Source organism: Nannospalax galili, unplaced genomic scaffold, assembly GCF_000622305.1.
Source record: "Nannospalax galili isolate Female #2095 unplaced genomic scaffold, S.galili_v1.0 scaffold259, whole genome shotgun sequence".
NCBI classification, from domain to species: domain Eukaryota; kingdom Metazoa; phylum Chordata; class Mammalia; order Rodentia; family Spalacidae; genus Nannospalax; species Nannospalax galili.
The window spans coordinates 1,818,518-1,842,465 of NW_008344750.1; the positions used below are offsets into that span (position 1 = coordinate 1,818,518).

Here is a 23,948-nt window from a genome sequence, read left to right on the forward strand (position 1 = left end):
CCCATGTAAACAAGTCAAGTGTCCCACAGACTAGATGCCCTCTTCTAGTCTGTGTGTACATATACACACACCCATATATAAATACATGTATAAAATATATTTAAATTATTAAAATTATTCAGTGGAAGAGCACTTTCCTAGTATGCACAAGGCCATGGGGTCAAGCCCCAACACTGGAAAAAAATCAATTCTTTTTTCTTCTGATTCTACCAACAATGCATGCCACAACTTCATGTAGCATTTGCATTGCATTGGATATTGTTTTGACCGTGTCATCATCTAGCAGTCTTATTGGGTTTGTTTTTTCCACCAGTTAAAAAATTAACAGGTATGCCAGGCATGGTGGTGCATTCCTTTAGTCTCAGCACTTGGGAGGCAGAGGCAGGTGGATTTCTTTGAGTTCAAGGCCAGCCTGGTCTACATAGTGAGTTCTGGGCCAGCTGGGGCTACAGGTGACCCTGTCTCAAAAAGACCAAAACAAAACAAAAAATTAACAGGCAGAGAGCAGCAGGCAAACAGGCTTTATTGAAAGATGAAAAATCATACCTGTGCACAGAGAGAAAAGTGCTCCACAAGTAGAGGGGACTCAGAAATTTAAAAAAAACTCCAAATCCCAGGGGCTTTGGGCCTTCTAAGTGTTTTTGCTGGTATGGAGCAGGTTCTCTGCCCCTAATTTTGGATTGGTCAACCTAAATAAAGAAGAGAGAACCTGTAGCTCACAGCTCCAAGCTGCCAGGTCTGGCCTTGGTCTTAACTAAACTTGGCTAGACCAATCATCTAGAAAAGGGGCCTTGCTAGCAGGAGAAAAGGTCTGCCAGGTCTTTGTCTCAGACCAAAGGGAAACATGAATAATAAACCATTCTTATTTTTCATTAGTGACCCTGTTTTCTTTTCAGGGATTTAGTCCCTTATGGTATAAGTGATCTAGAGATAAAATATACAGGAGGGGTTGGGAATAGAGCTCAGTGGTGGGATCCTTCCTTAGCATGCATGAGGCTCTGAGCTTGATTTTCAGTACCACACACACATAGGAGAATGTGAATAGGTTATATGCAAATTTAATGTCATTTTTAATTAGGGAGTGAAGCATTCATAGATTTTTACATCAATGGAACCAATCCCTGCATATATCAAAGGACAACTGTCCTATAATTATTCTCAATTTCCAGATGAAGATGCTGAAGTTCCTAAGGGGTGAAATTTTCTACAAGGCAGAGCTGAGATTCCTACTCAGAACCAGTCACACAGATGGCTGCAGAGCCCACACAATCAGATACACAACGTTCCCTGCAGCAGCAAGGGATCAGGACACACGGCCACCACAGTTACCGGCAGCATCTCCAGTTACAAATGCTACACAGATTGTCTCTATAAAATCCCAGAGTCCGGCCTTCAGCTGGAGGGCCCCTGACACCATCAGCCAAGGGTTTACATCTGATTGATGCCTTTTATTTCTCCCCAGGGATTGTCCAATAAGCTCCACATTGGTAAAGGATCTGAGTCCATTTTGTCCTCCGATCATCAGTAGCTACAATGATGCCTGGTATGTATTTGAGCACCCCAGAGATTGCCCTAATGAAAATTTCCAATATACAAACACAAGAGCTACAGTTAAAGAATTAATCAGAAGATTGACTATATTGCAGGCAGAATATAGCAAGCACTCTAAGAAACAGCATTAATAGAGCACAGATATAATTATGTGATTACATAAGATTTGAATTTCTGGTGAACCTTTCATTTATTTCAGAGGCAACCACGAGAGGGGCTTGTTGCCAGGAAGGGCTCCATCTGCTCCCTCTGCCTTCACATTTCATAAACAGCCAAGGAATACCTGCAGCAGTGTCTGCTAGAATTTGGGTCTGAAGTGCCCCCACAAAGATCCCTGTGTTCTAAAGGCCTCAGAGAGAGGTGCTGCTTGGAAGTGGTGAAAGCTTTAAGAGGTTGGGCCTTAGGACATTGAAGCCAATTTCCTGAAGTGGAATGGTGAGAATGTTCCCACTTCTCTTCTTCCTTTCCTGCTCCCTGGCCATGAGGTGAATGGTTTTGCCCTGCCACACACTCCTGCCAAGATGTATCACCACCGTTCTAGTTTCATCCCTCCTCTCCCAGTGGCATGTCCCAGTATACGATGACAGCCACTGGGATGGGAATGGGACTTGGTGGCTGCAGTGTTTTTCTGCCACAATTTTGCTCGCTCTCTCTCTCTCTCTCTCTCTCTCTCTCTCTCTCCCTCTCACACACACACACACACACATACACACACCACAACCTTACATTGCATCACAACTCTTAACTCAGGAAAAATAAATAGGACAAAGGAAGATGTGTGAGCTCTCTCTCTCACACACACACACACACAGACACACACACCACAACCTTACATTGCATCATTACTCTTAACTCAGGAAAAATAAATAGGACAAAGGAAGATGTGTGAGCTCTCTGCCATCTTGCCAAAGTATAGGATGGAGCTTAGATTTGTTGACTAATCTAGGACCCTCTTGACTCATCTGATTTGGACCAACTGGCTTCATTAGCAACACAATTTCTATCAGTTCTTCCAGGAGGCATTTTCTGAGATGCTAAAGACTTCTGCATAGGTTTCCATTAAAACCATCCCATCTCTAGAAAGGATATCCTGCCATTGTCCCTGCCATGATTTTGATGTGGGGTCAGGCGTAGAATCACTACAGAGATGCCAGAGGGCAAACGAATACAGGAGCAGCAGGAGGATGGGAAGATACTGAGGACAAAGGTCGCCGAATGGGAAAACCAGTAAACAACCTTACCTGATGGTCTAATAGTAGAGAGGATGCAGGGGTTTCATGGCCTGGATGGCTGTCCCCTCAACGACACCCTAGCCATTATATTCAGACTCCCCTGATGGAGATACCCAGTGGCATGTCCTCTGCAAAGTGTCTATCAGGAGCATCCATTGGGTGTCAAAAGCACCATAGGCAACTGGCACCTTATTAGGCAGCATGTCCCTGATCTCACTGACGTCATCCTTGATGGACACAAGACCAGCATGCCCCCCACTCATGTAGGGAACAATTTCTCCAGAGCTGGGATGCATCTCAAGATGTTCTCAGATGTCTTGCCTGTCGGCACTGCAGCCATCCCCAAGAGGATTCAAATCCACTGAGGCTGTTTGGAGCCCACATTCTCTGCTGCCACAATGAAGCACTCCAGATAATCATCTGAAAGTTGAATGATCTTAAGTAGTTGGGACTTGTGGGTCACACTCCTCCTTGGTCACCGTGGGTGTGTCAAGGTTTAAAAACAATGCCATGCTAATGACATCAGAGTGGGGTGCTCATCTGAATCACAATGATTTGATGAGCGCCTCTGAAAATGTTCCAGATGAGTAGACTCGCTAAAGAAATCCCACTGAGAATCATTCTGTAAAGTGACAGATACACAAGCAAAACTCACCTCAAAATCTTCCATATAAGCCTGAGGGTTCTGACTGCTCAGAGCAGGATCCTTTGCCTCACACTCTATGAACACTTATGGGCATTTTGTGTACAAAGCTGTGTGCCACAGCTCAGGTGCTGAGAAATGAAAGGCAGTGTAGGAACCACCCCGAGTTGCCTGCAGGAACAATGAGGTGCAGAGAGGTTGCTGGGGAAGCAGGAGGCTCCAGTGAGTTCAAGACCATCCTGGATATATGAGACCCTGTCTCAAAAAGAAAGTCACAAGGGGCCAGTGAGATGATTCAACATATAAAGGAGCTTACTGCCAAGACTGGCAGACCTGAGTTTGATCCCAGGACCCACATGATAGGAGAGAACCAACTTCCACAAGTTGCCCTCTGACCTCCAAACCCACAGGTATATACACACACACCATTTAAAAAATAATAATAATAATGGAAGAAAAGACAGTAGGGCTTAAACAATATATCTTTGTCTTTTTCCTATAAGGGTCTCAGAGAATTAAATTTTTGGCTTCCTTCAATCCACTGCCAGACCCCCTACACACAGCAGGAATGGTGCTCCCACAGGCTAGCTAAGCACATAATGTGAGCATCTTCTGCCCCCTGGTGGTCACTGAGGGATCCATCCTGACCTGGCAGTCTGAGTCCTGGTACACATCTGGGGTCTCAGACATTCCGGCTTGGACCTCATTTTTCAAGGCACTCTTTCACTATTTACCCTATGGAGTCGTCCTTAAAATTCTGTGAGGTGAGGAGAGCCAGGATTCGCATTCCCACTTTACAAGTAAGTGCAGCATCCTAGGATACATTATCAAATCCACACTTTATCTGATCTTGGCCTCAGCTACCCTTCTGTTAAACAGGAGAGCACAAGAGAGCAGAATGGTCTCTTCCATATCCCCACATTCTTGAGTAGAGAGGTGCTTTGCCCAAGATCAGAGTAAATCAGGACAGAGGTGTTCCCCAAGCTGCTTGTCACCTCATTTGCCAATGCTGATCAGAAAATGCTAGTGTCACAGCAAACATAAAAGCTAGTCACTCCACCTTTGTGTTGTGTGTTGAAGGGTCACATGCATGGATGAACAGGTGTGTGAGTGGATGCATAAGTGGGAAGAGAGGTGGGTGGATGAATGGATGGATGGGTAGGTGAGTAGATGGATAGGTGGGATAGGGTGGATGGATGGATGGATGGATAGATAGGTGTAGGGATGGATGGATGGATGGATGGATGGATGGATGGGTAAGTGAGTAGGTGAGTAGATGGATAGGTGGATAGGGTGGATGGATAGAGAGAATTCATGGAAAGATGGGTGATGGATAGGTGGGTGGACAGATGGATAGGTGGACAGGAGGATGGAGAGATGTTGACTGGATGGATGGAAGGGTGGCTGGGTGGTTAACTACAAAGGTGGATAGGATGCTGCATGGATAGGTGATGGATTGAGTATTGGGTGGTCAGGTAGGTAGGTGAATAGGCAGGTGAGTAGGTGGATAGACCAATGGGCATATGGATAGGTTGGGTGGGTGGGTGGATGAAAGGCAGAAATCTAAGAACTTTAAGATCACTCTTAGCAATGGGGCGGCTGCCTGCCTCCTCCTGTTCTACAAGCTGCCCTCTAATGCCAGCTGCTTTGCCCCCTTGGAAGGCTGATGTGGATCTACTAAGCTGGAGTCCTGAAACCATTGCCATTACCTGGCATCTGGGACAAGCAGTGAGGGGAATGAATCATCCTCACAGGCCTCCTTCCTTTCCTGTTATCTACCACTTTTCAACAGCACTAGCCATGGGAAGTCTGAGGATTTGGGGATATCAACAAGAGGCTCCAAACATGGGCATCCTTCAGAAAGTAATTTCTTCAGTCAACCATGGCTGAGGTTAAACTCTGCTCAAATTGATGTTCAGGACCACTGAGGGTATGGGCTGGCATGTTAAAAGCATGCCTTATGCTGGCAAGCTCCTTAAGCTCTCTGTGTCAGGGTTTTCCACGTGCCAAATGGGTGTGATGTCTGGCAAGTGTTGTGAGGAATGAATGAAAGAAAATACAAAACACTTGTCTGTCATAGGCAATCAGTAAATAGTTTTTTCCTTCCTTTTGTTCCTGATTATGGAGAAATTCAGGAGAGGGAAGAAATTTAGGAACATAGTCCACTATGCATCTGGCATAGTGAAGTAATGAAGTATATTTGAAGGTAAGGGAAGAGGGACTGAATGTATTTTCTGTAGGAATGAAAGCACACTCAAATCTCTTTACGACAGAATACCATTTACCTGTCCCCTGTGTCATTCTAGAGTTACAGGCACAGGGATATTCAGCAAAGAGTCTGCAATGGTTATGCTAAGAACATCCTTCACAGCTCCTGGGAAATGGCCAACTAAAAGGTAACTCTGTGACCCAATAAAGGAGAAATGTCAGGATTTAAAAAAAAAAAAGACTAACCAAGCATGGTAGCACACTCCTGTAATACTTGGAAGGGGGAGGTAGGAAGATTAGAAGTTCAAGGTCATCTTTGACTACATAGTGAGTTCAGGGCTAGCCTGAGCAACATTAAATCTTGTCTCAATTTTTTTATTATTTTTATGTGTATGCATGTATTGCCTGCGTGTAGGTAAGTGCACCCCTGTCATGCAATGCCCATGGAGGACAGAAGAGGCTATCAGATCCCCTGGAATTGGAGTTATGGACAGTTGTTAGCTGCTATGTGGTGCTGGGATTCGAACCCTAGTCTTCTGCAAGAACATTCAGTGTTCTTAACCACTGAGTCATCTCTCCAGCCCAATTTTTTTCTTTTTAAAAATCAAAATGGGGGCTGGAGAGATGGCTCAGCGGTTAAGAGCACTGACTGCTCTTACAGAACAACTGGGTTCGATTCCCAGCACTCACATGGCAGCTAACAGCCCGATGCCACCTTCTGACCTCCGAGGGCGTTGCATGACACGGGTGCGCTTACACACATGCAAGCAGTACACATACATATAAAATAAAAATAAGGGGGCTAGAGAGATGGCTCAGCAGTTAAGAACACTGACTGTTCTTGCAGAAGACCCAGATTTGAATCCCAGTACCCACATGGCAGCTAACAACTGTCCGTAACTCCAGTTCCAGGGGATCCAACAGTCTCTTCTGTCCTCTGAGGGCATTGCATGACATGAATATACTTACCTACATGCTGGCAATACACACGTACACATAAAATAAAAATAAATAAAATATTTTTAAAGTAAAAACAAATAAAAATTTTTAAAAATAAAAACAAAACAGAAATCCACAAAAGGATAAGAGAACTAAAAAGTGCAGAGAAACAGAAGGGCAAAGCACCAAAAAGAAAGGCAAGCAGATTACAGCTGCAGCCCCATGTTCCCCACTGTGAGAAGGGAAGCATAAGCCTTGTCCGGAAGGTGAGCCAGAAACTGGCATCCCTGTCCACAGGATGTCCACAGCTCTCAAACCCATCTATGGGTGTTGCTTAGATAGTGACTTCCTCAGTGGACTGGGTTGGCATGGAGAGGCACTCCCCCAGTCTGGAAGAGTAATCTAGAATGGCTTCTAGAAAAGGGGCTTCACAGGTACTTGGCATCTGACAGCTCCTTGGAAAGTTCTTTTGGACTAGGAAACAGAGGCCCAAGAAGGTCAAAAGGTCACACAGCTGACAGGTGACAGAAACTGCACTGTGCAATGCCTCACCCCGGCCTTCTCACCACTGGAATGTTGCATGGTGACTTTACTGAGCCCTTCCCATCTAGATGTCATTGTCCCAACAAGCACCAAATCAAGGGAGAAGGAAAGAAGGGAGGGAGGCAGGCAGAGAGGGAGTGAGGGAGGAGTGTGAAAAGGCAATGAGAAAAAGTAAAGTGGGCACAGGAGGCTCTGTGTTTGGACAAACCGTGGAGGCTGACTTGACTTAGCGTCCTCCACGGAGCCTGCATGGAGCTTCCATGGGCTGTCAGGATCTTCTTCACCAGATAGAGGGGATGGGTAAAGCAAAGAATATTAGGATTCTTGAGGATACTTCGTGCTCTGCTTTCCTTTCTGCCTTTATTATTCTACAATGGTGTAGACCACACCTTTCTGGGTCTCCTCAGTTCCTAGCAGGGTGGTTGTGTGTTCCTGAGGCAGATCATTCTGCCACAGTTATGGTGGCTGTCTTGCCACCTTAGCCTGGAGTTTCAAGATCCGTTGGCTGTCCAAGTACTGCTGCGTGCTCAGGGATTCCCGTCTCCAACGCAGCATCTTTCTCAGCTGGTCTGTCATGAACTTTTTCTTCAGATAATCATGTAAGTGGCTCATCTTTCTCTTGGTCTTGTCAGAAGCTCTTATCTTATGAAAAACAGAGGTGAATTTGGGATAAAGAAGCTACTTCACAGTAGAGACATCTGAGGCTGCTGATTTGAGGTAGGAAGGTGCCTATTAAGCCTAATATTCATTCCATAAATAGCTTGACTCACAGAGAGGCTGCCCACTATGTAAAACGTGGGCAGTAAGCTGGACAAACCACTATGGTGCTGGCAGTCCGCAGCTGAGGAGCCTGATTTTGACCTTAATGGTTTGAAGACTGAGCTGAAAGAAATGTAGGTTTGTGGTGCTGGGGTTGAAATTCAGAGATAGAGAACTTTCCTAGTGCATGATAAGCCCTGAGTTCAGCCCCCAACACCAATAAATAAATAAACAAATGGAGGCTGCGGGGGCAAGGAGGTCCATCTTGCTTCTCTCCATCAATAAATTCTATCATCCTGTCCCTATTAATCATAGTGCTATCCACATATTGTCTGTGATAGCACTATACCAGAGCAAATTCTAATTTCATCCACTAAATAACTCCTGTCCTGTTCCCAACAAGACTGTAAGGTCTGGTAGGGCACCTTACTCATTCACTGGTTTCCTACAATGAGCTAGCTCCAGGAATGAACGTCAGATGGCAAACACAGGTGTTCCTAGCAGCTGTGATGTAATCAGGATATGGGACACATGCACAAATATTTCTAAGCCAGGTAGAAAATGATACACCCCTAAAAGAGGCAGAGTTCAAAGAAGACAGGTAGCAGGAACTGCATAGAAAGCTTGGCAGAGTAGCAAGTCCTATATAAGTCCCAGCACTGGGGAAGCTGAGGCAGGAAGATCCCAAGTTTGAGGTCAGCCTGAGCTAAAAGAGCAAGACTGTGTCTCAACAACAAACCAGGCTGCATAGGGCTGGGGTGCTCCACTGGGCTGAGTTGCTCCACTGGACTGGGGTGCTGCACGCTGCATAGGGCTGGGGTGTAGCTCAGTGATAGAGCATTTACACTGCCTAGGGATATTGTTGTAAAATTGAAATTGGGTTTTGTTTGCTGTTATTTATTTTTATTTTAAGTTGTGTTTTACCTTTTTTTAATTTTTTAAATTTAATAACCACATGATTTAGAAGAAGCATTTCATTACAGCTTTAACATATTCAGTAACAATTTCCAGAGCAAGGATACATCTCTTTCAAAACTGGATGTAAATTTTTGGGTTCACAGTTGAATTAATACAATATTGAACTCAGCATAAACCCTGTACGACATAAAATTGAGTTTTTACCCTTTAAAGAAGATCTCCATTTCATTTTAAATATGCTGTTTCCTACATTTTTTTTTTAGTCTTTTTGAGACAGAGTCTCCCTGTAGCCCCAACTGTCTGGGACTCACTATGTAGACCAGGCTGGCCTTGAACTCACAGAGATCTGCCATGCCTCTGCCTCCCAAGTGCTGGGATTAAAGGCATGCGCCACCGCACCCAGCTTGTTTCCTCCATTTTTAATGCTACTAATGCTTAGATGTTTGCACATGTGTCCTTAATTGCTATGTATCTGATTAATGCTAGTCACAGTCAGTTACACTTGGATCCTTGGCACCTGAGTGTGGATATAAAGTCATCAGGTAGATTTCAATGGTAATGTTTATCACCTCTACTAATTAACATGAAGTAAATTTTTATGCTTCCCCCTCAAATATGTTTTTTTTAATTTGTTGATTTTTGTGTGTGTATATTATACAGAACATCCCACACAATCTTATTCATCTATATACCCACTTCCCAAATGGCACCCTCCCATAGCCTCCCCTCCCCACACACTGGCGCCCATATACTCTGTCATCCCTGTTACTGCCCACTGTGTTGTCAGCGCCCCAGCCATTCCCCAGTGCTTGTCCATCTGTTGAATCTAGTCAGCCTATCTAGAGATAGTTGTTTTAGAAAGGTCAGCTGTTCCTCATCTAGCAGCAATCAGTTGTCAGTATTCCCTTAGATAAGATTGGGCTCTGCTGTTCATTTTCCCAGTTTTATGCTGGGTTACTGTCTGGGAGTCTTTTGGGCCACCCTGGCCAACAACTCAAAAGAAGGTATCTCCTGTCTGGCATTGTTTCTTGTTATGTAGCCTTTATCTATACATGTGGACTCTTAAAAAATTATATTGCCGGGCATGGTGGTGCACGCCTTTAATCCCAGTGCTTGGGAGGCAGAGGCAGGCAGATCTTTGTGAGTTTGAGGTCAGCTTGTTCTACATAGTGAGTTCCAGGACAGCTGGGGCTACAAGGAGGCCCTGTCTCAAAAAAAAAAAAAAAAAGACAAAAAAATTATATTGACCCCATTAATCTTTGGTTATACTTTCCTCTTGGGTGTTTAAGACCCTACAATTGGCTCAGATAAACCAATTTACTCTTACTCTTAAGGTCATTTGAGGATCTGTTCCTCAGGGGTAACATGGGCTAGGGAGGAGCCCCTGGCTCCATTCCTTTACCAGTTCTGTCTATGTGAAGATAAGTCAAAGGTCCTGCTCAACCATGGCTGGCTTTGCTTGGAAGCATGGAGGAAATGATTCCTCTGTGTTGACCCTTCTCTTTGTAGACTGGACACTGGTTCAGGTCCACCTGGTGGGGTCTCCACAGCCTCCTTGATCAAGAGAACAGGGGACTCACCACAGTTATAGGACATTTTGAGAGATGCACATAGTCCCCTGGAACTTAATCAACCTGAAAGAGAGTGTCCCTCAGACCCCCTCCCTGGCCTCTGAGAAAAAGCTGCCCTCCACCTGACTCTGGAAATCCCCTTCATTGTTCAAACACTTTCCTGGCATCTGTTTATGATTTCTATGGAAATGGTCTGGGGCAGAAAAGATAGAACGTTCTGCCCCAGGTAAGCTAGCCAATGGCAGTATATCTGACACATCTGTGTATGGTTTCTATGGGAATAATCTGGGGCAGAAGAGAAAGAACGTTCTGCCCCAGGTAAAACAGCCAGTGGCTGTATAGGTAAAATCTCTGGAAATCAGCCCTAGATTGTTCCAATCCTTTCCTGGTTATTCTGTGTATAGTTTCTATGGACATCCCCTGCTTTGTGGTTTTTATGGTTTTTCTGCTTAAAAGCCCTGCATTTTCACTGCTCAGGGTCGCAGTACAGCTCCTGAGACTGTCTGTGTCCCCAGCTGGTTGGCCTCAATAAAGCACTTCTTTTTGCTGAGACTCAATGTCTGAGTGGTCAATTTGGGGAATTCCTCGGACCCTGAACAAACCTAGGAGGGAAAGGAGCAAAAAACTGTCCTTTATATCCCTCTGTCCAAATTAGTATATAGGCCTCATAGTATGTCTGTTAAACATCCAAAAAAATTAGTTCCACTAGTCTGGTACTTTTAGTTACCATGTGCCATGTAGATAAAGCTTGGGCAAAGACCAAACACTCTCAGATAAACCTTACCTAGACATATATTACATTCCTCGATCTGGTTGTAGGTATAATTTGACAGAAGGTTGTTGGACTAATATGGTTCCCTCTGGTTTTTTAAAACTAGCTAGGCATTATTCATCTCTTACATTATCTAACCCTTCCACCATGGTTTCCCCATTTAAGGTGCCCCTGTTTTTTCCATTTCCCCCTTAAAAACACCTTTCTCCTATGGTCCTACCTCTCTTGAGCTCCTTCTTTACCTTTATCCCCTAGGTTCCTTGTATACCCTTCCCTCCCCACTCCCCTTAAAATAACCCCATTTTTATCCATATCTCCCTTACTAAGGCCTGTTTCCTATTGTTCTCTTTCAGATTCTTTCTTTTCCTTTACCTCCCTTGATCCTTTTCATTATCCTGGTTCCTGTAGTTATGTCTGGATACATACTCACTTATAAGGATTTGGTGCTAGGATCCACATATAAAGGAGAACATACATTTTTTTTTTCTGAGTCTGTGTTACTTCACTTAGTATAAGTTTCTAGTATAAGTTTCTAGTTCCATCTATTTACCTGCAAATTTCATGATTTCGTCTTTCTTTACTGCTGAGTAAAACTCCATTGTATAAATGAACCACATTTTTATTATCCACTCGTCAGTTGAGGGACACTTAGGTTGCTTCCATCTCTTAGCTATTGTGAAAGAGCAGCAACAAACATGGATATACAAGTGTCTCTGCAATAGCGTGAGTTCTTTGGGTATATGCAAAGGAGTGGTATAACTGGGTCAAATGGTAGGGTCTTTTGTAGTGTTTTAAGAGTTCTCCATACTGGGGGCTGGAGAGATGGCTCAGTGGTTAGGAACACTGGTTGTTCTGCAGAAGACTCGGGTTCAAATCCCAGCACCCACATGGCAGCTAACAACTGTTCATAACTCCAGTTCCAGGGGAACCAACAGCCTCTTCTGTCTTCTGCAGGCATTGTACAACACAGGTGCACTTACTTACACACAGGCAATACATACATACACATAAGATAAAATAAAGTATAAAAAAAAGAGCTCTCCATAATGCTTTCCATAGGGGTTGAACAAGTTTGCAGACCCACCAGCAGTGGATGAATGTTCCCCTTTCCCCACATCCTCTCCAACATTTGGTATCATTTGTTCTCTTGATCTTAGCCAGTCTGAATGGGGTAAGATGAAATTTTAAAGTAGTTTTAAATTGCATTTCCCTAACTACTAGTGATGTTGAACACCTTTTAAGATGCTTCTTAGCCATTTTTACTTCTTTTGAGAACTCTCTGTTCAGTTCCTTAGCCCATCTTTAATTGGGTTACTTCCTTTCTTGATTCTTTGTTTTTTTGAGTTTGTTATATATTTTGGATGTGAAACTTCTGTCAGATGTGTCGCTGGTAAAGATTTTCTCCCATTCTGTGGGTTTTCTCTTCACTTTTTTTATTTTTTCTCTTGCTGTACAGAAGCTTTTTAGCTTAATGAGGTCCCACTTTTTGATTGTTGACCTTAGTTACAGAGCAACTTCTGTCTGATTTAGAAAATCCTTTCCTACACTTATGTCCTATAAGTTACTGCCAATATTTGCTTCTAATAGTTTCAGGGTTTCCAGTTTCACATTGAGGTCTTTGATCTATTTGGAGTTGATGTTTGTGCAAGGCAAAAGATAAGGATGTAGTTTCATTCTTCTACAGGTGGAAATCCAGTTTGGCCATCACCATTTGTTGAAGATGCTGTCTTTCCTCCATTGTGTGTTCTTGGCACCTTTGTCAAATATCAGGTGGCTGAAATTGCATTTACTCAGGTTTGGATCTTCAATGATGTTCCATTGATCTATGTGTCCGTTTCTGTGCCAGTACCATATTGTTTTTATGACTATGGCTCTATAATATACTTTGACATCTGGTATAGTAATCCCCCAAGTTTAATATCTGGTATAGTAATCCGCCCCCCCAGCATTGCTGTTAGTGCTCAGGTTTGCTTTGGCTATCCGAGGTCTTTTGTGCTTCCATATGAATCTTAGGATGGTTTTTTCCAATTCTGTGAAAAATGTCATGGGGATTTTGATTGGCATTGCACTAATGCTATAAATGGCTTTTGGTAGGATGGTCATTTTCACAACATGAATTCTTCCAATCCATGAGCATGGGAGGTCCTTCCATCTTCTGATGTCTTCCTCAATCTCTTTCTTTAAAGATTTAAAATACTCATTGTAGAGGTCTTTAATGTCTTTGGTCAGGTTGATTCCGAGATATTCTTTTTTGCAGCTATTGTGAAGGGAGTGTTTCCATGTCCTCTTTCTCTGATTGCTTGTTATTGGTATATAGAAAGGCTATACACAGGCAATACATGCATATACATAAAATAAAAATATAAATAAAATATTAAAAAAGAGATCTCCATACTGCTTTCCATAGGGGTTAACAAGTCTGCAGTCCCACCAGCAGTGGATGAACGACTTTTGTAGATTGATTTTGTAACCTGCCACTTTACTAAAAGTATTTTTGGGATCTTTTATGTATAATATCATATCGTTTTCTGGTAATTTTTGGCATCTCTCAGATATATCATATCATCTGCAAAAAGGGATAATTTGATCCCTTCTTTTCTGATTATTACTCTTTTAATTTCCTTCTCTTGTCTTGTTGCTCTTGCAAGAGTTTCCAGCACTGTGTTAAAGAGGAGTGGACATAGTGGACAGCCTTGTCTGGTTCCTGATTTCAATGGGAATGCTTCCAGGTTTTCTCCATTTGGAATGATGTTGGCTGTGGGTCTGTTATATATGGCTTTAATTATGTTGAGGTATGTTCCCTCCAGTCCAATTCCCTCTAGGACTTTGAACGTAAATGCATGTTGAATTTTGTCAAAGGCCTTCTCTGCATCTATTGAGATGACAGTGTGTTTCTTGTCTCTGAGCTCATTTATATGATTTATGACATTTACTGACTTATTTATATTGAACCATCCCTACATCTCTGGAATAAAGCCAACTTGATCATGGTGGATGATCTTTTTGATGTGTGTCTGTATGTGGTTTGCAAGTATTTTGTTGAGTATCTTTGCACCTATGTTCATTAAGGATATGTATCTATAGCTTTCTTTTTTTGTTGTGTCTTTACCTGGATTGAGTATTAGGTGATACTGGCTTCACAGAAGCAGTTTGGGAGTTCTCCCCGTCTTTCTATCTTTTTGAATCATTTAAGTAGTATTGGTTGTAGATCTTCTTTGAATGTCTGGTAGAATTCTGCTGTGACTCCATCTGGCCCTGGGGGTCAGCTAGAAGCTGGGCTGAGCTGGTGCAGAAGGCCTTCCTGGCTTGGGTTTCACCCATCCCCTCACAATGCAGCCCTTCATGGTTTATGCAAGTGCAGAGGAGGGCAGTCATTGAATTGGCAGTTGACTGCTACATACACAGAGAAACACCCAGAAGATGGGGAGGGAACCCTACCAAATGCTTTCTTCCTGCCTTGCAAAATAGCATGTATGGTGTGCCCTAAGCACACCCTGAGGAGACTTTTCCTTTTTTTCTTTACCACCTGGTGGCACTACTGCGCAGCTCTGGAGCGCATCCTGGGCTGGGGGCCAGTGTTTTGTTTCGTTTCCTTGTAGGTTTCTTTAGAGCTGGGGATTGAACCCAGGGTCTCAGACTTGGAGACAGGTGCTCAGTGGCTCAGCTGCACCCTCAGCCCTCCTTGCTTGTGTTTTTGCTTTTGTTTTCCAGAGTCTCAGGATGTTGGCCTAGAACCGATGATCTTCCTACCTCGGCCTCCCAAGTGCTGAGTGCTGGGGAGCTCTGAGTTCTAGGATTAGATGTATGAGCTACCAGGTCCGGGTCAGTTCCTTCTTGCTTGTTTGGTTTTTGAGACAGGGCCTCAAATTGCAGTCAGGTGGCCTGAAAACTCACTAACCTCAAACCATAACAATTCTCCTGCCTCAGCCTCTTGAGTGCTGGTATTACAGGTCTGAGCCACCACGATTTTTGTTGTTGTTGTTTGTTTATTTTTTGAGACAGGGTCTCACATAGCCCAAGCTAGCCTTGAATTCAATAAGTAGTTGAGGATGACCTTGAACTCCTGGTCTTCCTGCACCTACCTTCTAAGTGCTGGGCTTTCAGGCCTGCATTACCATGTCCAGTTAGTTTCTTCTTAAAAGAAGTCCAGGGAACTAGTGAGATGCTCAGCAGTTGAAGTGAAGCAAGGGGACTGGAGTTCAGATCGACAACACCCACATAAATATGCCGGTGGGCACAGCAGCTCACTTAAAATTCCAGGCTTAGAAGGCTGAGACTGACATCCCCAAGCACGTTGGCTCTAGAGACTTGCCTGCCTTACCAGAGAGCTCCAGCTTTGACAGAGACTCTGCCTCAGTGAGTAAGGTGTGCATGAACACGCATGCAAACACATGCACATGCATACATGAAAAGAAAAAAACCAACGGTAACTGACAGATCTTTCTGGAAGGCCATTTGCTGACACTCAGTCCTTTTGAACCACAAGCTGAGGATGAAGGTTATACTGACCTCGTGTGGGCTGTTCAAAACATCTATCAAAGACTACCTCAAAGGCACTACTGCTCAGGGAGGTCTTGGTGACCTGGGACAGGCCATTCAAGGCATCCCAAAGATGGCCTGGAGATAGTAGGTGTTGCTCTTGAAACAGAAGACTCCAGTCAGCACACTGTGACCTGCCCACCTCAACTCTTGTGCAACTGTTTAAAAAGGAATCAGTGCCCCCAGCATGTTTAAGAGTTCAGGTAGAAGGCAGTTGTGGGAGGCATCCATGATTCACTCTCTCACATCCACATCAGATCCAACCACAAGTCCTTCCATCTCTGGTCTAACCAACCATGTGCTTGCCTGTATTTGTGCCCAGAGCCTGGTTGAACTCTACAATCCCTTCTTGGGAAAGTGGTCACAGACTGAATGCATGCTTACAGCACTAAGAGAATCACGTCTTCACTGGAACCATGCAAGGCCTTTGCATCTCCCTGTGAATAAAAGGAACGGCCTCACCATGGCTGTGGAGAGCACCCATGAGTTGAGCCCACCAGGGCCCCTGTTCCCAGACCTACTCCACTGCAGCCACGGGTGGCTCAAGCCCACGCCAACCACAGGCCTCTGACTGTGCTTCCCCACCTCTAACTTTCCCCTGGTCCCAAGCATGGTCTGCTCCTTCTTGTCATTTCCCCCACATGCCACCCAGCAGGCCCTCCCATCCTACACTTCTTTTTTTCTTGATTGATTTTTCCCTCAACACTTAGACCTCTTGGGAACACTCAGTGTTCACTTGCTTAGCTGTTTAGTGTCAGACTTCCCCCCAACTTCATTGTGGTGTCAGTTTCATGGGCAGGATTTTTTAAATTTTTCATTTATTTTTTTATTTTATGTGTATGAGTGTCATGCCTGTATGTAAGTGCACCTGTGTCATGCAATGCCCGTAGAGGCAAGAAGAGTGTTGAGTTCCCCATATGGGTCCTGGGATTTGAACCTGGGTCCTCTGCAAGAGCAGCCAGTGCTTTTAACCAATGAGTCATGTCTCCAGCCCCCCATGGGCAGGCTTTTTGTCTGTTTACCTCTGTATCCTTAGCACTTACACTTCGACCTGGTTTACTAGGCATTTAGTGTGCTAGTCAGCTTTCCATCACTGTGACAAAATACCTGAAACAACTTACAAGTGCATTATAAATTGATAAGGAGGAAGGTTTATTCTGGTCTCAGAGGATGTGCGGTCAGTTCTATTGCTCTTGTGCTTGTGGTGGCACAGTCCAATGCGTCATAGCTCACGTTGTGGTGACCAGAAACCAAAAAGGGACAAGGAAGAAGCTGGGTCCGAATGTCCCCTTCAAGCACAAGCCTTCAATGACTTCACTTTCTCTCACTAAGTCCACCCCTTGCACTACATTTCAATAGCGCCACAGGATGGGGACCAAGGCTTCAAACCACGGGCATTTGGAAGATACTTTGGACAACCCAGAACTTGCCACACCCAGAACTCTAGCTGCAAGGGAGTGGGGAAGGGAGGTAGCTCCCAGCCCCTGCAGATAAAGTTGGCACACAGAAGAGCAGCTTCAAAATGGCGAGTCCATTTGTGGTGCTGGAATCCACTTACGGGAGCAAAACCAGACTCTTTTTAGATGAAGCAAAATGGACTAGAAAATAGCAGGGTATACTATATAGTCTAAGTATTATTTCATAAAACTTCTTTCCAAAGCAAACTATTCATCAGAATTTCTGGGGCATCAAGCTTTCTTCAAAGCTTTGCATGCAGTAAGATGACAGGTGCTCAGGAGGCTGAAGCAGGAGGATGGCAAATTGAAAGTGCTACAGAATAAGTTTAAGGACAGCCTGGCCAACTTTGTGAGATCTTGTCTCAAATATAAAAAGTAAAAAGCCAGACATGGTAGCATATGCCTTTAATCTGAGCACTCAGGAGGCAGAAGCAGGCAGAGCTCTGTGAAATTGAGGCCAACTTAGTCTACAGTGTGAGTTCTAGACCAGCTCAGTTGGGACTACAGGAAGGCCTTATCTCAAAGAACAAAAAACGTAGCTAAGCATTCTCTTTTTCTTCCTTATAAATTAGTTTTTAACTGAGACATGCACAATCATGCCATGCAGGGGTCAGCTCTTTCCTCCTACCTCATGGTTTCAGGGATTAAACTCAGGTCATCGTGTTTAGCAGCAAGCACATTTGCTGCTGATCCATCTCGCTGGCCCTCTACAAATACTGAGGACAAGAGGACACACAGCAAGCGGCATCAGCAGCAGATACTGAGGTCTCTTCCAAGGGCTGGTATAGAGAGGAAGCAGTCAGAGAGGAAGAGGGGGCCCCGTCGTAGGGTATTCTCAGTAGCCTGAGACAGTGATGGGGACACTCACAGTTCATAACAGCTTGGAAATTTCAAAGATCCACAATTCCCCAGGACTTAATGAGTAATTGGCATTTTAATTCTCTATGAGGAGAACGCCTACTGGAATGTGCTCCAAGGTCTAGGTTATCCAGCCTGTGCCCATGGTCTATACAAGGCCCAAGGTCCACACACAGCCTATTGTAGTTTGCTGTTGAGCCTATGAATGTGGCCCAACACCAAATCAGAAACTCACTTAAAACATTATGAAATCTCTTTTCTGATTTATTTTTTCTGTAACTTAATTCTCAAGTGTGAACTTTGGAGATGATAGTGTCATGACAGTGTCAAAAATGTGGACACACCTGGACCAGCTCATGCTTGGAGCACCACATGTTGCTACTGTTGTTTAGAACTTAATTGCTCCAATAAGATACCAAGATAGCAAAAATCACACAAAAAAAATAGCTGGGTGTGGTGGCGCATGCCTTTAATCCCAGCACTTGGGAGGCAGAGGCAGGTAGATCTCTGTGAGTTCAAGGCCAGCCTGGTCTACAATAGTTAGTTCCAGGATAGCTGGGGCTATAGGGAGACCCAAAAAAAATCACACAAAAAAAATAGCTGGGTGTGGTGGCGCATGCCTTTAATCCCAGCACTTGGGAGGCAGAGGCAGGTAGATCTCTGTGAGTTCAAGGCCAGCCTGGTCTACAATAGTTAGTTCCAGGATAGCTGGGGCTATAGGGAGACCCTGTCTCAAAATGACCAAAAAATAAATAAATAAAAATGACCCCTGAGGCAGTCTCATCCACTCTCCCAGGACCCCAACAAATCAAGTCCTGGTTCTGGAATTCTCTAACCTGGACGACTTTTCCTTCCCTACTATAGCATAGTAAATTCCAGTGAAGCAAGGATGAAGAAACTTTTACCCAAGAGCCATTTATCTCGGGTGATTATTCGGGACAACCTCAATGCACAATGAATCTACGAGATGGAGGTAAAGTAGCCACAAGCTTCACAGTACCCATAACTTGAGGTGGGACTATGAGGGTATTCTAAGGCAGGCCCCATCTTTTAAGGGGAGGCAGATGATACTTGGGGTCTGTTCTACTTTGCTTTCAGTAGCTGTGATAAAACAAAACACTGACCAAAACCAATTTGGCGAGGAAAGTGTTTATTTCACCTTCAGCTTATAGTTCATCACGGAGGAAACCAGGGTAGGAGCTGGGGACAGGAACTTAAAGCACAGACCATGGAAGAGTGCTGCTTACTGGCTTGCTTCCTTGGCCCATGCTCAGCCTGCTTTCTTATATAACACAAGACTGCCTGCCCAGGGTTGGCACCAGCCACAGTGGGCCTTCCAATAAACTGCCTCTTGACTCTTGCTTGGTTTTTGTTTACCACTAAGTACATTATCTCCCTTACAAAACTTCAGGCTTTGAAGCTTGAGTTGGAATCAACACTATCTCATCAGTTTTCTTCTTTTAAAGTTATTACATTTTTCGCCGGGCGTGGTGGTACACACCTTTAATCCCAGCACTTGGGAGGCAGAGGCAGGTGGATCTTTGTGAGTTTGAGGCCAGCCTGGTCTACATAGTGAGTTCCAGGACAGCTGGGGCTACAGGGAGACCCTGTCTCAAAAAGACAAAGAAAAAGTTATTTTATTTTCTAGGGAGAACTAATGCTATTCTCCCCTTTTTTTTTGTATGAATAAGTAGAGGCAGTTTTGGCTAGCCACAGACTTCAGTGAAGACAGCTGACTTCTAGTACTGTGGGACTCCCTCGAGCATCTGTATGGTGTCTGGCCTCATTCCTCTATGGCCATAGCTCTCCAACAGGGTTGGTTTTGCTCCACAGGACACATTGGCAATGTCTGGGGATATTTTTGCACAAGTGGAAGGGAGGTAGGTGCGGATAGCATTTGGTAGGTAGAGGCCAGGAGTCCTCCTATATGCAGGGCAGTGGAGCTGTTCCAGTAAAGCCTGTGCCGTGGGGTAGACTAGAAAATTGTGGGGAAATGTTGCCACTTCTGAATAGCTAGATCATAACAACCTCAAGTGGATACTATAAATACAGATTTTTGATCTCCATTCAAACCCTCCTAAGCTAGAACTCTAGGGGGCCTATATTTTAAATCAAGCAATTCGGAGGGGGGTTGTTGATTGTTTTTTGACAGGGTCTCCCTAGTCACAACCTGCCTGGAAGTCACTACATGAACCAGGGTAGCCTTAATCTCACAGAGATCCACCTGCCTCTGCCTCCCCAGGGGTGGGATTAAAGGCACACGCCACCAGGCGTGGCATAGCAACTTTCTTATACTTAGCCAGTTGTAGAGGCTGATTTGTTTGATGTCTTAGATACCACTCCATTTTTTTTCTTTTTCCAGCCAGGGTCCCATGTAGCCCAGGCTGACCTCCAACTTCCTTCCAGCTGGTCTGGAACTTGATTTTAGCTGAAAGTGACCTTAAACTTCTGATTCTCCTGCCTCTATCTCCTGAATGCTAGGATTACAAGCATGGACCACCTCTTTCCATTTATGTGGTGCTGGGGATCAACCCAGGGTTTCATGCATGCTAGGCAAGTACTCTACCAACCTAGCTACATCCCCAGCACTACCCTCCCACCCCTTCTTGTTTTGTGTCATCCTCCCTTTTTAACTCATATTTTCATAAAATTCTATCAACACTGGCTGGCCTTTATGAAGAACTCCACTGCTTAACACTGTTCTTCAAATAATTGCTAAAACTAACCACTAAGATTATCAGAATCCCTGGAAACTTAAGATGATAGACTCCCAAGATAACCTCCTACTAGATTTTGTTCTTCATGTCCCAAACCTCCTTATGCTACAAGATTCAACTAAGACAGGTATGGTGGTAAGCACATTTTTTTTTTTTGTCTTTTTGAGACAGGGTCTCCCTGTAGCCCCATCTGGTCTGGAACTTGCTTTGTAGAGCAGGTTGGCCTTGAACTCGCAGAGATCTTCCTGCCTCTGACTCCTGAGTGGTGAGACTAAAAGGCATGTGCCACCATGCCTGACTGGTGGTAGGCGTTTATAATCCCAGCACCCAGGAGACTGAGGAAGGAAGATTACAAACTTCAGGCTAGCCTGAGCCACATAATAAAACCCTGTCTCAAAAAAACAAAAATCTGGATCTGATGATGTACACCTTTAATCCCTGCATTGAGAGGCAGAGGCAGGTGGATCTCTGTGAGATTTAGGCCAGCCTAGTCTACATAGTGTGTTCCAGGCCATTTGGGGCTACAGGGAGACCCTGTCTTAAAAAAAAAAAAAAAAACTAAAGGGGCTGAAGAGATGGTTCAGTGGTTAAGAGCACTGACTGCTCTTGCAGAGGACCTGGGTTTGAGTCCACATGGTGGCTAACAACCATCTGTACACTTACATACATGCAAGCAAAACATGTATACACATAAAAATTAAGTAAATGAAAAATATTCTTAAAAAGGTAAAATACAGACTTCCAGCACCTTTTCTGGTCCCGAGGAGCCCTCTGGGCCTGGTCCCACACTCACCTCCCTTTGCTTCTTGGGCTGCACAGCCTCCAGTGTCCTGGTGCCAGCACCTTTCCTAGGTAAGTCCAGTGTGCCCACTGCACCTTGACTTGTCCAGCCTCTCCCAGCTCCCCTGCCACATCTCTCCTGGATACAGGCCCATTTCTTGTCTTGGCACCCCAGACACCGGGGCCAACCTCTTGGCTCAGAGCCATCACTGCTTTCTGATCCTTTGCATCCAGACCAGCCCAGTTCCTCCCTGCACTCCCCAGAAGCCCTCAGGGCCTCCTCCCACTCCCACCTCCCTTTGCATCCCTGGGTGGCACAGCCACCAGCTTCCTGAGACAAGCATCTTTCCTGGGCCCTACTCCCAGGCCAGCCCAGCCCCCAAATTCCTGAGGGCTGCATCTTTCCTGGAGGGATCCAGACCTTAGGAGAAAGCCTGAGAGCATCTGAGCCTCATCTCACTTGGGCCTCTGTGGGAACTCCTAAAGACAAAAGCAATTAGGCCACTCCAATATAAAATCAAAAGAGAACCTGAAGCTTAGACCAACCAGCTTTTCATGCCCAACAAATAAACCACAAAGGCTCATAAAGTTTACAAAAAGAGGTAGATCTAAACTCAGCAAAGGAAGGCTTGAGTCTCACACAAGAATCAGAAACTGATTTTCTCTCATCCAGCCCCACCCTGTCCCCTGCAGGCCTCTCTCACAGGGGGGATTCTAATTCCTTCACCTCAGGAGGACTAGCTTCCCCATTTCTCTCATCCACCCTGACTCAGTCCCCTGCTGACCTCTTTCACAGGTGGGTTCCAATTCCTTCACCTAAAGTTTCAGGACTAGCTTCCCAAACCAGATTAACTAAACATCCTGTCACCAGAGTTCTCTCTGGGTCTCCTACGCTATGAGGCAAACCATGTAACATATCTTTATTTACATTTATTATTATCATGGGGAGATGACTTAAAAAGAAGCGAACACCCAGTGCCTAGCTCCGCACGGCCCAGCTCTGCACCGCAGCTCAGAGCCTGCCTTCTCAGATTGCTCCTGTGGCTTGCCCATAGTTACCACCAGCTTTCACCCACACCTCAGGGGCCAGTAGTCTCACCCCAGGTCCGTAAATGCCCCCTCTCACAATGCGTGTGAGACGCTGGGGCCATCTTTTCTCCATGTCCGCTGCAGCGCATTCACCACAAGTCCGCCGCCATGCAGAAGATCTGGGTTCGAATTCCAGCTCCCACATGGTAGCTAACAACTGTCCATAACTCCAGTCTAGGCAGCACATCATAGTGAAAACACTAAATGTTCAGAACAAAGAGACAATACTGAAAGCTACAAAAGAAAAGCAAGTTACATATAAAGGAAAACCCATCAGGATTACAGCTGACTTTTCAGTGCCGACTATGAAAGCCAGAAGAGCCTGGACCAAAGTATTCCCAGTTCTAAATGATCACAGAGGCCAACCCAAATTACTTTACCCAGCCAAAATGTATTATAGTTGAAAGGGAAAGAAAAATCTTCCATGACATAAATAGGCTGAAAGAATTTATATTCACAAAACCAGCCCTTCAGAGAGTTCTTGAACCAATACAAAGAGCTGAAGAAATGAATGACACAAGAGGTGATAGAAAGAAATTCAATAAAGGTATAACTGTGGAAATGCACAGCTATATCAAGAATGTGAACAGAAAAGTGACAGGATTCAATACACATCTTTCATTAACAACTTTAAATATCAATGGACTGAACTCCACAGTCAAAAGATACAGACCAGTTGAATGTATTAAGAAACAAAACCCATCTTTTCATTATCTGCAAGGAACTCATCTCACTTTCAAGGACAGGCACTACCTTAAGGTGAAAAGATGGAAAAAAAATATACCAAGTGAATCATACAAAAAAAAGCAGGCATTGTGATTCTAATATCTGATAAAATAGACTTTAAAACTAATCACAAGAGACAAAGATGTCCACTTATTCTGATCAAAGGAACAATAAACCAAGAAGATATTACAATATTCACCAAACTCTGGTGCACCCAACTTCATAAGATCAGTACTACAAGACTTTAAGACCCAGATTAATCCTAACTCATTAATAGTAGGGGACTTCAATACCCCATTGTATTAGGGTTCTCCAAGGAAACAGAACCGGTAGAATGAATATATATGTATAGAGATTCATCAGCTTACCTCACAGGATAGAGTCCAAGTAGTTCAACAACGGCTGCACCACAGTGGAGAGTCTGAGAATCCGTAGTCGCTCAGTCCACAAGGCTGGATGTCTCAGTAGTCCCAATCTGGCGCTGAAGGTCTGACAAATTCCAAAAGATCAGCTAGTCTTCAGTCTACAGCAGCAAGACGAACTTACCAGCAAGAGAGAAGGCAAGTAGCAAGAAGCCTGGTGTTCTCCTCTGCCATGGCCTTCTATATGGGCTGCCATCAGAAGGTAACACCCATTTAGGGTGTGT

General features: G+C 44.4%; 1 protein-coding gene across 1 annotated transcript in view; it reads right to left on the minus strand.

Annotated features, from left to right (window-relative positions):
- Positions 1 to 7,572: 7,572 nt before the first annotated feature.
- Positions 7,573 to 23,948, minus strand: part of CUNH5orf52 (chromosome unknown C5orf52 homolog) — a 21,663-nt gene continuing 5,287 nt past the window's right edge. The window contains exon 2 of the mRNA XM_029567313.1: positions 7,573 to 7,753. Coding sequence (XP_029423173.1) covers positions 7,573 to 7,753 — 181 coding nt within the window. The remainder of the gene's footprint in view (positions 7,754 to 23,948) is intronic.